The sequence below is a fragment of the Anolis carolinensis genome, chromosome 5 (genome assembly GCF_035594765.1).
Source record: "Anolis carolinensis isolate JA03-04 chromosome 5, rAnoCar3.1.pri, whole genome shotgun sequence".
NCBI lineage: Eukaryota > Metazoa > Chordata > Lepidosauria > Squamata > Dactyloidae > Anolis > Anolis carolinensis.
This window is the reverse complement of record NC_085845.1, coordinates 153448619-153463731: the sequence shown is the minus strand read 5'-3', so window position 1 is coordinate 153463731 and position 15113 is coordinate 153448619. Positions and strand designations below refer to the sequence as shown.

The window sequence follows — 15113 nt, the reverse complement described above, 5'->3', positions numbered from 1 at the left end:
AGTAGAAGATACTAAATATGAATATTTAATGAATATAGAGCAGCTTACAGCAGCACATGGTAGAAGTCACAGTAAATGAGCCACTTAAACAATATGTACTTTAACAGATAATCTAATTTACAATTTCAGTAAGGGTTAAGGTACAGAGTACAATGTACATATTAAATCATGGCCATGTGTGACAGTTTCTTCTCACAAACGTGATTTTAATATATCAACTTGGGCAGGATATTCAATGCATGCAGTGTATTCTAAAACTATTCTTAAAAGTTACTGTGTCAGGTTCTGAAAGGTGAAGTTAATGGATGTGTGTTGGATTCCCAGTGTAACAATTCTGATGTTCCAACATGAGTATCATTGCTCTACCACTTAAAATTCAAGCCACCGCATGTGACTTTAAAATCACACATGTCAGTTTCTAAAGGCTAAACTGTACTGGGCATTTTCTTCATCAACATATTTCTCACACAAAAACGTAAGTGATATTTCTATCAAGAAGTCAAAAATATTCTGCTCTAGCCTTGCCAAAATCAGTTTTGAGTTCACTTTCAACGTTTCTGTTCCTTCAAAAGATAAGACTTCCCTTTATACTTTGCTATACAAAACCATTTCAACTGAAAAACAAAGTAGATTGAAAACTAAGTTTATACAAGAGCCACAGGCAAGTTCTTACCAATTTTCAATTATCTCTCTTTTTTAAAACCCCTAATTGTAGTCAACTTATTGTCATCTCATTTTGGTTTTTTGACTGGGAAAAAAATCATTACACAAGGAAGAAAGGAGTGAAGACATCAAAAGTTTTATGAGCAGGTCTTGTTTAGTGATTATCAGATGGAAAAGGCCAAGTTCACGTGTCGTATAAGTTGCTGAAGCAACAGAGTATTTTAGGCATGTCAGACTTCCATTAGTTAGAAGTTTAGCAGCAGTTCACAGCACTCCAACTACATTTTTGGATCTAAAATGTTATAGACCAAACCTTGCCAGAAAAATACTCAATGTATGTAAACTTCAGAGCAAGCAAAAAATAGTCACCAACTAGCAAGAAGAAAAGTGTATAGTAGTTAATCAAACTTGTTATCTTTTCACCAACTGTTATTCACTTCACAATCACTGAAAAGACTAACATATATTTTTTTGCATCTGACTTGTAAAAGCAGATAAAATATTTAATATGTATTTTTACAATTTATTTTACCAGCATGGAATACAGGATGAATATATCAAAGTAGTCAGACAGTTATAGTTTGATGCCATCCCTGCAAAAATAGTATCCAGGTATCTGCTAATTAAAAAGAAATCAATTTGCGATTTTGAAGTGATACAGTTCAATCTACCACAAAATACAAAGGGCTGCAAAAAATGTCTCATTCCAATAGTGTATATAAGTTATTAAATAATGATCTTATTTAAAATATAAATGAAGCCATAAGTCTTTCCCACATGCAATATTATTCATTATTAAAGAAACATGTAAAAAGGCCATTGGTTTGCTTTGTTAACCACTGTAGAAAATGCCAATTCTCTGGTCACATACTTGACTAGTTTAGCACTTAATGGTACTGAATTGTTACAAATGATTTTAAATACTGTTAATTCCAATTCTTCACTGATAAAGAATGAGACTTGAATATGGCAGTCTTCACCAAGGGGCCAAAATGCACAGTCTTATGCAATTATCCAGATGAACAACAACCTCCGCTGCTCTGAACTGCTGGCTCATCATCAATTATCTGTACTCCACGCCTTGCAGCTCCTGACTGACTGGAACCATTGCCTCGTGCTCTCTCATCAACTTGTGCAGTTTCGATCATTCCTAAAATTTAAGAATATTACATTAGGTTCAGTCTAAACATGTTTGGAGATAAAAGCAACACGAAGTCACACAGGTCCTGCACAGGTCATTAGGAGATTTTTTTAAAGATTTTTCAAAATATATTCTAATGCTTTTTACTTGAAATTAGTCAGCAAAGTATTTTTAAAGTTAACTGTAAGTACTCAGAATAGCCCATACATGATACTTAATTGCAATACCACTGGAGATTGACCTCAGACATTCTATGTGCAGCTGCTAACTTTGTTAACAAAAGTAAATTATAAATTGATATAGTACAATGCATATAAATAGTGGAATAAATGGAACTGGTCATATATTTAGAACATCATTTTACTGCAGAGATCACAAGCCCCAAATGATTTAAGCAGCAGTTACTTGCCACCAGGTAAGTAGAAATAATCCTTAAGTTTTATTTGAGCTGACCGATAACCATGCATGCACATTAAATAATCATTACAAAAGGCTTGTGGACTCAGTAGGGAAGTTGTGAGAGTCACATCTGGATCAGAAGCTCCCTACATCAGATCTAGAATGAGAAAAGCAGCACATGCCTGTTTCCCTCCAAACGTTGCCAACAAAAATGGTTGGAGGCAACATGTGGTCCACATACAGCACTTTGTCCACTGTCAATCAAAATGTAATGAAAGATTACAGAACACAAGTTGTGCCATGCAGCCTTTCAAAAACTAGCATCATTTGCACTATGTTTAAACGTTATAGCCAGGAACCAGGTACCATTGTGTATCCAAATTTCTTAATTTTACATCATTAGCATAGCCAGCAAACAAAAAAACCTTACTTTTACACAGGTCAAGAAAGAGTTCTTCTATTCCTTTGTTCTGTTTGGCTGATGTGTGATAGTGTCTCGCCCCCACTGATTCTGCATATCTGTAAAAAAAAAAAAAAAAAGAGAGGGGAAATCCTTTAGTCTCTAACTGGAAAAGAACATTTTTTATTTTTTACACATATAATTTTGTGTTCCAATAATGCTCTAGCAAACACAAAATGTGGATCTTTTGGCAACTAGCATACAGAAGTGAAATATCTGTAAAATAGCAAATGATATGCTTGAAATTGCTGCTAATATTTTAATGTGTTAAATATATATGCAAGCTCTTCACTACCGAGACTCAATATGGCCAACAGTAAAATGCAAAAAAGAGATACATAAATATGAAACATAAACATAAGACAGATGAAAACAAACTAGCAGCATTCAGGTGAATAAATTACACCATATTTACATTAAGCATATGACATTGGCTTATGAGGCCAACACCTATCCATATCATGTCCTTCCTTACTTCAGATAAGTTCCAAAGGCTGAGTACAGCCCACATGTTACCAAAGAATATCAGTGCAAAAGGCAACTAGATGCAGAGCACTCAGTGTACATTAGAGAACAGTGTATCTTTGAGAGTACTCCACATTTTCATAATGGGGACAATCTGTGCACAAGGCAAGAATTCCCTGAGATGCTGGTCAAATGACGAAAGGAAACTGTAGTTATAAGGAATTCATAATAAACAGATGCCACAGCTAAACCACTGATAACTTAGACAATCCATACCAGATGTACACCATTAAAATAATATGCTTCATTAAAACCAGCAAAAAAAGAAACCCAAAGTAAAATAAAAGACAAAAAGATTAGATTAGAAGTTACTGTTGTTTGCTTTGAATGTTTTAATGATTTGTAATTTGAGGTGCATGCTGTGCAAGTCCACGCTGAACCACTGCAGTCTGCAGTACATCTAGATATGAGTTGAAATACTTTGAAAATAAGAGAAATGCACAAATTTAAACTTACGTTTCTGCTTCTTGAATGGAGACATGCCTTTCCTTGTCCAAGTCTATTTTGTTACCTGTCAGGAATTCAAACTTCCTTAGTGATTGAAATATTTTAAAAAATATGGTCCGCTTAACATCAATGGCCCATCTCCCAACTAATTCTACACCAGGAATATTTTAACTGCATTTTCTAGACCCATGTAACATTGTCTGGCCTGCTTCTACATACAATCAAGATTTATCCCAATGGCACTAGTTAGCCATTCAACCTCAAATTCCCAAAACCATTTAAGGAGCTTGTCATTAAGCAAAAACAACCTGTGACATTTCTGCAACCCACTCCCACTGAAAGTGAAAACAGCAAAGGCTATGATAGGCATCCTCCCCCTCTCTAAGCAATTCTTGCTACATCCTTACAATTAGGAAAAAACCTCTTCGAAATGTGTTTCCTTTTGCAATTATACAGGAAACTGTGGTGGTTACTAAAGTGCAACCAAGTTGTAACTAAGCGTAAAGAAATACTAGTCTGTCAGCAAGAAGTAACAGAAATATGTGTGGATAATTTATACAGGATTGAAACAAATTTCCATCAGTTACAATAGGAGCAACACTTAAGTACATCATAGCTAATTCATAGAGTAACTGTTTCAGTACTTTTTTCCCTTTCAGTTGGGGAATACACAGCTAAACGGACTTCTGTAATAGGGCTTCAGAAAGTTTGCAAAAACAGCTTTCACATTATCACTATTGCCATGTTATTTCCTATTTTTCATTTTTAAAGCAACCATCCATTATTTCTTTTTGGAACAATGTACACCCACACAAAATTTTTGAAATATCTTTAAAAGGAATACAAGATTAGAGGCATTTAAAACACAAATTAGCACTTAAGATAAACATGTCTCAGTCTCTTAATAAGGTATAAGAGTTTAAAAGCTTACCGACTATGCATAGACAAATTTCATTTCCCAACATTTTTCTTAATTCCTTGACCCAGTTTTTTACCTGCAAGGATGAGAAGACATTTTAATGGTTTTATTTCAATATTACTACAAGGAGCACTTCATTGCAAAAAGATTATTCTAACTGAATTATGTAATATTGAAACAAACAGGTAAAAGTATCGAACTCCTACATTAAGCCTAAAATCTAATATCCACTTACCTTAAATTAAGCCTCACTGAACAGACACGCATAGTATTGTAGTGCAATAGCATTTCAGCTAAACTCTGAAAACATTTTCTGAAATGAATGTATGGCACAACTGCAGCATAGCCACTTGCACTACTAAGTGACTAGTGATTAAAAATGCAGATTACTAGTAGAAAGCCCAAAACTTTCGTATGTAGAAAGGTTATACTTACCTTCTGAAAAGAGTCTTCATCTGTTATATCATACACTAAAATAGCTCCATTAGAGTCTCTGTAGTAAATGGGACCTAGTGCATGAAATCTCTCTTGCCCCGCTGTGTCCTGCACATAGCAAAGATACTTACATTAGTACTTTTTTAAATATTAAAAGCAAAAATCAATGCTATTTTGTTGCCTCTTATTGTTTTGATGTAGTAAAAGTATTTCTATTTTTATAGAAGCAACAAAGAAATCTGATCTACACATACCCATATCGCGAGGTTTACTCTTTTTCCTCCAATGTTTAGCTTCTTTGTTAGAAAAGATGCCTGCAAATGAAGAACACATGCATATTAAATATCTTTTAAGTCATATTGATTAATAAGTGTAGAATTGTTTAGAAATTTCATAGCTGCAAAAATGTATCATAAGATAGCAATAAATTTTTACTATGGTTTGGCCGTTGGACTAGAATTCAGAGAGACCTGGGTTCAAATCCCTGTTCAGCCATGGGACCACTGGGGGTGCATCTACATGCAGAATTAATGCAGCTGGACATGACTTCAACTACCATGGCTCAATGCTATGGAATCCTAGAAGTTATAGTTACAAGTTCTATAACCTTCTCTGCCAAAGAGCACTGGCTTGAAAGCACAGAACAAAAACAAAATTATAGAAAACATCTGAAATCCTAGAGATTTCTAAATTATATCCATACATTAAAGAAATCACCCCACATTTCAAAAAAAAACCTTATATACAGAAATGTCCCCTTTTTAATTAGTTTATAGAATATAAATATAAATATTAGTTTATAGAATAAGTATATATATATATACACACACACACACACATATATATATATAAAATGTAAGAATAAGTCACTACAACATCTATTATAGAACTCCAATATGCCGATGACAACGTAGTCTGTGCGCACTCAGAAGAAGACCTACAAAGCCACTCTGAACTCCTTTGCAGAAGCATACAAGAAGCTCGGCCTCTCATTGAACATCAAGAAAATCAAAGTACTCTTCCAACAGGCACCAGCTAACCCCTCTGCAATGCCAAGAATACAGCTTAATGGTGTAAAATTAGAAAACATTGACCATTTCCACTACCTTGGCAGCCACCTCTCCACAAAAGTCAACATTGACACTGAAAGACAACACCGCCTGAGCTCTGCGAGTGCAGCATTTTTCCGCATGCAGCAGAGAGTGTTTGATGACCAGGACATCCGTAGAGATACCAAGGTGCTTGTTTATAAAGCCATTGTCCTCCCAACCCTGCTCTACGCCTGCGAAACGTGGACGGTCTACAGACGTCACACTCAACTCCTGGAGCATTTCCATCAGCGTTGCCTCAGAAAAATCCTGCAAATCTCTTGGGAAGACAGGCGGACAAATGTCAGCGTGCTGGAAGACGCAAAGACCACCAGCACTGAAGCCATGCTCCTATGCCATCAACTCAGCTGGACCATGTATTTTTTCTCCATGATTATTGCAGAATGTCTTACTTCAATATTTTTTTTCTTGATTACAGTGTGCCTAGACTGCACTTAAACTTTATGTATATTGCTTTAATACTTTTATATACAACAAGAAATGCAAGATTAACAATCTGCTGCTGCAAAACAAGTACTGCAATGGAATCAGATTAAAAAGTGACATTTCTCTGCAAAAAGGAAATCTGCTATTATAAATGCTAATCATGCCAATCAACTGTGTTAACTGCCTTCATAACTGAAAGCAGCTGAGAGGGTCAACCCACACTTTACTTTTGTACTCAAGTACAGATATCCAGCTACAAACACACACACAACCAAATGTCAATTCTAAAGAGCACACATGCAATTTAACAGTTAAATTTAACTGCAATATTCACAGAATACTGAGAAAGGCAAGCTCAGGGAAAGATCCCTTTTTACTTTGACCTTCAGCACATGCATCTTAAAACAACATATGTGAAAACTGGAGGTGCATCTACACCAGTGGTTCTCAACCCATGGGTCCCCAAATGTTTTGGCCTTCAACTCCCAGAAATTCTAACAGCTGGTTAGCTGGCTGGGATTTCTGGGCGTTGTAGACTAAAACACCTGGGGACCCACAAGTTGAGAACCACTGATCTACGCCTTCTTAGTTACTCTATAAATGCATTGATGAAATTGTTTTAGTATTCACCCTAACTATAGGCTTTAGTATATGTTAACAGTAGGCTTCTCCTGCCTTTGCTTTTTCTGTCAGCCTTACAGATATTTGCATTACCCTCAAAGGCGTTGTCCTTGCAGTTTAGAATGGGGAGTCACTATAGTCTTCTTCAATCTACAATGTAGAATTAATGAATTTTAACACCTTTAACTGCCATGACTGGAAGTTGTAGTTTGGCAAGGTACCAGCACTCTTTGGCAGAGAAGGCTAAAGACATTGTAAAATGACATAGAATTGACCCATAGTAGTTTAAATTATCAAACTGCATTAATTCAGCAGTGTAGTTGTACCTTGAGATAAACATGTGAACACTGTGCATGGGTTAGTCATCAATTCAATTATAATGAATACTTGTTTTTAAAGAAAGGGAATTAACATTACTCCTTCAAAACAATGATTAATAATTACATTCACCACATACATAAACCTGTGGTTCCCAAACTTTTCTCTTATGCTGATCATCATGTTGTCCCTGAAATCATCTGTGGACCACCACATAAGCAAGCTATGCTAAACTGTTTCAAGAGAGCGGTTTACTGATAGGAAACTATCTTGCCTGGTACCTGCCACTATCAGTAAGAATGTTAGAATACAAATTGCACCTGCTGTTTATATTATTTCTTTATTTAATTGATACCCCATATTCCTTTTGTACGGGAGCCAAGACAGCTCAGTATATTTTCAGGGAAAAAGTGAAGAGCTCCACTTATTTAAACTCTTACCCAGTGGTTCTCAACCTGTGGGTCCCCAGGTGTTTTGGCCCACAACTCCCAGAAATCCCAGCCAGTTAACAGCTGTCAGGATTTCTGCGAGTTGAAGGCCAAAACATCTGGGGACCCACAGGTTGAGAACCACTGCTCTTACCTTTGTAACTGTAACTGGTTCACGCATTTCATTCCCACCCACAGAAAACCTATTTAATACTGCATTTCTTCAATTCTAAGACACACTTTTTCCATATATAAACACATCTAAAAATAAGATGTATCTTAGAATTGCAGGTGTATCTTATGTATTTTTATTGGTGATAGTGGTACTGAAATTACAGTGCATCTTACAATCAATGGTGTTTTACAATGGAAGAAATATGGTAAACGTAACAAGCTCTGCAGGCCTAACAGGGTGTTATTATCCAGAAGAGCATACAATAGACCCATTTACCCAGCCAGGGAAATGTCTTGTCACACCTGGCATTCATCTCAAAGCAGCATGAAAATTCATGGGCACATATTACTGTAGACTGGTTCCTCTTTGTTAGCTCAATATATAGAAATGAACTCTGGCAACTACATCTCTATATCAAGAACCCAAAAAGGTTATTTTACATCTTACAACTCCAAGTGACCATCCTGATGTAGAATTCTAGGATCTATAATCAAAAAAGCAGTTTCCTAACTTTCCCCCCTCAATCCTAGGGAACAAATACAGAAAAAGAGGACATATACTTGCAGCACTGTGTTAACAAGAGGTTTTACTTACCACAAGAGAGCAACAAATTGTAAGTTTACTCTGATACTTTCAGGACACTGCTTCAAATAACAGAAGGCCACACATTATAAGAAGTAAACTTCCAACATCCAACCACACTACCATCACCAGTTTGTCAGATCTTGTGAATGTCTTATGACTTCACAGTCTAAAATAATTTAGCTTTGATCGTATGTTAATTGCACCATAACTAAGTTACCACAAACAAATGGATCAATGTAGGAAGCAAACGTTTATGTATGAATGCACAATCATGTGAAACACTGCCCTTAGAATTACAGTGCAGAAAATCTACATGCCTATCTAGTAAAATGATTTTCAGAACCAGAATGCAGTAAGATGTAATAATAATAATATTTTATTTGTATCCCACCACCATCTCCCCTACTGGACTCGGAGTGGCTTACAATATTATAATGTTAAAGTGTATTACAATACACTTACTTGTGAGCATTAATTTTATTACTGATTCTACAATATATGCTCCTAAGTAAATTTCTGGTCCCAAAAAATATTTGTGACAGATTATTGGCAGGAACGGAAAAGAAAATTACTAGGTTCCTTTTTGCAGAGAGAAATACTGATTTTGCAACCTTCAGTACAGGCAGTGGGACAATGCACTTTTGCCACTTTCCTGCTAGACATTAAGGAGAAAATGTACAAAAAAAACAATGGATTTGTTTGAAAATATTCACAACAAAAATGAATATTTATGACAAAAGCAAACATTATTGGTGTACTTTTTATACTGGTGTGTTTTTATTTATGAATTTTATTGTTTGTATTTTACGTTCATGTGTTTTTACTTTGTTATACCCCACTTTGAGCCAACAGGAAAGGCAGGTAATAAAGAAAATGTATTATTATTACAATACATATGAAAGCATGGTTTAGGAAAAACATGTACTAGAATATGTAAGAATTTCCAAGTAAGAAGGGCGAAAGAATGTTCCACAATCCAACATGCAACTGGAACAGGATGAGAATACTGTTGGAATTCCAGGTAAAGCAATAACAACCTAACAGAATTCTGCACCACTAATCAGCAGTAGTAGATACTATATATTCTTCAATTAGACAAAACTTACTTTTGTTCAGAGATACACACAAACATTATTTTGGGACATGGAAAATACAATCCACGTACTTTGGAAATGTATGGTTTTCGAACAAAGCTATCATATGGCAATATATAATACTGCTCTATGTCAAGTAGAATACCTGGGACACCCAGATTCAAATTATCAGCCATTAAACTGAATGTCTATAAGGTTACAAAGGGTGGATGTGATCAAAAGGAGGAATGTATAAGCTTCTCTTCCTTATATATTGTACAAAAAGGGAGACTACAACAAGCCCCACTCTACTTTAATGCAGGCTTTTGAAAAATGTGACACCATCTGCATACTAGTGAAAAGGAACACAGACTAAGAGAAATATATAAAAAGGAGAGAAATGTTCTCTTTGCCAATCTTTTGCAATAAAAAGTGCTCACAGTATGCTTTCCCATGAGTAACATTTCTGGTACAAAGGATCAGAACTATTGCAATATACATCAAACAATTTTGCACATTCAAACTTAAACTTTCTAGCAACACTGATCAGGTTATGAAATGCAGCTGCCTCTTCAAAGAACAATTTTACTTTAATTGCTTGAGGTACCACAGGCCACACGTATATCAAGTAAACAATACAACCTGTCACTAAAAAGCTTATTGTTTTTCTTGAGGAAGATATGATTTTATTATCTGTCCAGGAATTTATCAGGCCTTGCCTCTTGCACTGTGCTAGGACTCCAATTTTTATAAACAAATGGTTCTGTGTTAATGTCCTTGAATGTATACAGTCATGCTAAACAAATCCACCTGTAGCATAATCATATGCAGAGTCATTTTCAATATACACTTGAAAATGCCAGCTCTCCATATAAAGCTTCTAAATTTCACAACATCCCCACCATGTCAGAATGCATTATAGCACAAGCACTAGAGCAACAAGAGTTTCAAATTACTTGCTTAAACAATGGAAACAGCATTCAGGTGAAAGACTGGTGTTAGAATGGTGATATGACACATCTGACAATCTCTTCATAGATAGTTGAAGCCCAGACAGGCACTTGTGAAAATAAATGTGTAATTTAATTTGCTAACTTGTATTGCAGAATTCTGGTATGATTGGATGCTAATATTAGATAAGAGTAAGGTAGAACATGTGAAGAAAATTCATCAAAAACCTTGCTTTTCTGCTCACAACATCTCTGAAACATGCAAAAGAAATTCCACCATAAACAAATAGATTTGTTAAGAGAATTGTACAACTAACATAACCCTCCTGCTCTTCTGCTCATTTTTGTTTACCATTGCATTCTTTCATGGCAAAATCACTGATGTTAAACAGTCACACCACTGCAGTTTCTCAATCCATTCCCATCTTTACACACACCTTACTGAAAGTTTTTAATCCTTAGCCAGAGAACTTCCCATCCATGTGTGAAAACCCTTGTGATGTGAAACGTGCATGATGTAACCTCTGCATTTCAAGTTGACCCAATAAAAGTATCACTGTTTGTGGATTTTTCTTCATGGCCAACACCCATCAATAGATAACGTTACCCTTGATTTATCCTTAAGAGTCTAATGCTACCAAATATTTACTAAAGAACCACTTTGTGCAAGACAGGGTAAAGAAGCAACAGTCTGGAAACTTTTACAAATTACAAAACAAAATACATGTTGAGTATTCTTATCTGAAAAGATTAGAACCAGAAGCCTTTTGGACTTCAGATTATGGAGTAATGAGCTATCTTTGAAATGAAATGAAAGTCTAAAAATCCAACATTTATTTACGTTTTAAAAGACATCTTATATGCATAGCCTGAATATAATTATATACAGAATAATCTCAATTAAGTTTCTGCATAAAACAAAGTTTGTGTATACTGAACCATTAGAAAAGGTTTTACTACCTCAGTCACAATGTAGGCAATTAAGGAGCATTTTGGATTTCTGGATAAGGCATATTTATTTACCATATTTATATCCCGCCTTTCTCTACCTCGAGGGGGACTCAACCTGCACTGTTTTTTCATCATTTGTAACTTTTAGAAACACAAAACTAGAGAGTACAGCTTTTCTAGTGAGGAAGTTTGATACTCTTGGAAGATAGAACTGGCAGAAAAATGAAACACAGGATTTTTTAGCCTCTGCATTCTGGATGCTTGAAAACAAAAATAACACACTGTAATATAACATAGTCTGTATACAAGTGATCCCAAGTAAGTGGATCCTTGGTCATTAACTGAATTTGTCTGTACTTTGCAAGTACTGAAAGTTATTAAAGCAATATACAGGTAGTCCCAAAGTTACAAAGAAGATAGGTCTTGTAGGTTCTTAAGTTAAATTTGTATGTAGGTTGAAACAAGTACATTTTAAAGTGTAACTCCAGCCATACACACACACACACATATATAAAAGCTTTGGGAAGGGTTAATGCCCCTGTGGTTTTTCTTTTGCTGTCTATGCTCTTGTTCAGAAGATTTCACCTTACTTTCTGTCCCTGTAACCATTGGATTGGATTTTGAAAAATGTGGCTTGTTGTGGAAACAAGAATTGATGCTACACTCTTTCCACATGGTAAAAGGGGTGAATTTCCCTTCCTCCAGGTAGATTTCTCTCACTTCCTGTTTTCTCATCCCCATTCTTAACTACGAGTTATTTGTAAGTCAGATGTTTGTAACTCAGGGACTATCTGCATAGGGTAACAAAAAAACCTGCCCTCCCCACTGCAATCTATAGGGACAATGCCTGTGAGAACAACGCAAATGTCTGTAAGCCTGACAGGAGAAGGCAAATTGTCCAAAGGAGGCCTATAGTTAAGAGTGTACCAAACAATTTTATAAATGCATTTGTAGAGTAACTAAGAAGACTGTCCTAGCACTTCGCATCACAAATTCAAGAAGGCAGTGCCTGTGCAGACATTACAAATGTCTGTAAAGCCAACAAGGAAAGCCTATAGCTAATGCATACTAAATCCTACAGTTTGCACATACAATTTTATAAATGCGTTTGTAGGATAACCAAGAAGACTATACTAAGTCTTCACATTTGAAACTCAAAAAGCAATGACTGGAAGAGCAATACAAATGCCTTTGAGCATGACAGCAGACAGTCACTGCCCAACGTAAGATGCATCTACACCAGACATGGGCAAAGTTTGGCCCTCCAGGTGTTTTGGATCAGCTCCCAGAAATCCCAGCTTTTACCGGCTGTTAGGAATTGTGGGTTTTGAAGTCCAAAACACATGGAGGGACAAAGTTTGCCCAAGCCTGAGTAATACAGTTTGACCCCCACTTTAGCTGCCATCCAATACTATGGAATCACGGGGAGCTTTAATTTTGCAAGGCATTTAGCGTCTCTCTATCAAAGTGCTGATGCCTCACCAAACTACAATTCCCAAGACCCCATAGCATAGTCATGGCAGTTAAAGTGGTGTCCAACTGCACTATTTCTTATAGATGCACCCAATAATAGCTGGGTTAGCCTGGAATATCGAGAAGCCCCTGGTGGCGCAATGGGTTAAACCCTTGTGCCGGCAGGACTGCTGACTGACAGGTAGGCACTTCAAATCTGGGAAGTGAGAGTGAGCTCCAGCTTCCCATGCAGGGATATGAGAGACGCCTACCACAAGGACAATAAAACGTCAAACATCTGGGCGTCCCCTGGGCAACAACATCCTTGCAGATGGCCAATTCTCTCACACCAGAAGCAACTTGCAGTTTCTCAAGTCACTCCTGTCATAAAAAGTCTGGAATATAAGTATGCCTTTGCCAATTAATCGTTGCTCTTTAAAGTCATCCAATTTAAAAGCTACGGCCTAGGCACAAGGCATGTCAAAACTACAACTTCCATAATTCCATTGCATTCTCCAAGTGGTGTACAGCTGCATTAATTCCACAATGTAAACGCACCCCAAGGAGGTTGCCCTTCCACACAGCCCTATATTTCAGAATATCAAGGCAAAAAATCCCACAATATCTGCTTTGAACTGGATTATCTGAGACCACACTCAGATAATGTGGGATTTTCTGCCTTGACATTCTGGGATATAGGGCTGTGTGGAAGGGCCCTGAGACTCCCTGTCCCAAATTCAGCAAGGCAGAACCCTCGAGGACAATACAAATGCCTCAGGGGACCATTCCACACAGCCATATAACCCAGATATCAAGGCAGATAACCCACAATATCTGCTTTGAACTGGATTATCCGCATCCACATGCCATATAATCCAGTTCAATGTGGATTTTAAACAGCTGTGTGGAAGGGGCCTAAAACCAACAAGAGACATCCTCCAACCACTTTAATTGCCACGGCTCAATTATCTGGAATCCTGGGAGTTCTAGTTTCACAAGGTCTTTAGCCTTCCCTACCTAAGAGGGCTGGTGTCTCAAACAAACTTCAACTCCCATGGTTCCATGGCAGTCCAAGTGGTGCCAGACTGCATGATCCCTACAGTGTGGGGTAGGCATAGGCAAATTTAGGCCCTCCAGGTGTTTTGGACTTCAACTCCCAGAATTTCTAACAGCTTCCGGCCCTTTCCTTTCCCCCCTCAGCCGCTTAAGCGGAAGACGGAAAGGAAGGGGCCTTAGGCTATTAGGAATCCTGGGAATTGAAGTCCAAAACACCTAGAGGGCCCAAGTTGGCCCATACCATACCTGGTGTGAAGACTTATCCTGAACGACCGACCTGGAGAGTGGTGATGTGCTTGTCGTTGAACTTGTTCTCGCAGTAGCGGAGCACCAGGGAGGTCTTCCCCACGCAGCCTTCCCCGAGCAGCACCACCTTGAAGGAGAAGCTCCTTCCGCCGGCGGCAGTAGCAGCAGCGCCGCCGCCGCCGCCTCCGACGCCAGAAGAGGCCGCCGCCGCAACCGTCGCCATCCGCAGCGAAGGGGCCGCCGCGGCCTCACATCAGCCGCAACTGACCGGAGGTCGCAGGGTGAGCGACGGAGCCACGAACACCACGGAAGCCCCAGGCCCTGAAGCGCCGAGAAAGGAAGGAAGCAAGGCCGCGAAAAGCAGAGAGGAGACTCTGAGGGGAAGGGAAGGAAAAAATAAACCGAAACACACTTCCCGACTCGGGGGGCGTCTGGCTGGGCCTCCCTCTAATGGCGTCGGCTTCTTCCTCCTACGTCATCAGGCGCGCGGTCACGCGACGCTGGCTGGGGTGGACGCTCCGCCCCCGAAAAAAGCAGAAGGAAGCGGAGGAGGAGCTTTTAAGACGGACCCAAGGGGGCGGGGCCAATCTCGTAGGCGTGGCTTCCATTTCCCCCTCTGCTCGCCCACTCCCTGCACTTCAAGAAGGTGAATGTCGAAATTGCCACGCCCCTCCCGCCCTCTTGGCCACGCCCCTTGAGCAAGCGTTGACATGGCCGCGTTGCTGAGATTTTTG

At 38.1% G+C, this 15113-nt stretch overlaps 1 protein-coding gene across 1 annotated transcript; it reads right to left on the bottom strand.

Moving 5' to 3' along the window:
* Nucleotides 1-9: 9 nt before the first annotated feature.
* Nucleotides 10-14954, bottom strand: rab21 (RAB21, member RAS oncogene family). Its single transcript, XM_003221166.4, has 7 exons — nt 14411-14954; nt 5244-5303; nt 4990-5097; nt 4567-4630; nt 3645-3699; nt 2634-2722; nt 10-1813 (listed from the first exon to the last, which is right to left on the bottom strand). The coding sequence occupies exons 1-7, from the start codon at nt 14600-14602 to the stop codon at nt 1674-1676; spliced, it is 708 nt and encodes a 235-aa protein (XP_003221214.1). The 5' UTR covers nt 14603-14954; the 3' UTR covers nt 10-1673.
* Between the last annotated feature and the right edge of the window lie 159 nt (nt 14955-15113).

Bases quoted from the DNA above. Each gene is read 5' to 3' on its own strand.
- rab21 (XM_003221166.4), bottom strand. From the start codon at position 14,602: ATGGCGACGGTTGCGGCGGCGGCCTCTTCTGGCGTCGGAGGCGGCGGC. The intron at 3,700-4,566 runs GTAAGCTTTTAA...AATTCCTGACAG, and splicing joins AATTTGTCTATGCATAGTCG to GTAACAAAATAGACTTGGAC. The intron at 2,723-3,644 runs GTAAGTTTAAAT...TTTTTTTTACAG, and splicing joins TCCATTCAAGAAGCAGAAAC to ATATGCAGAATCAGTGGGGG.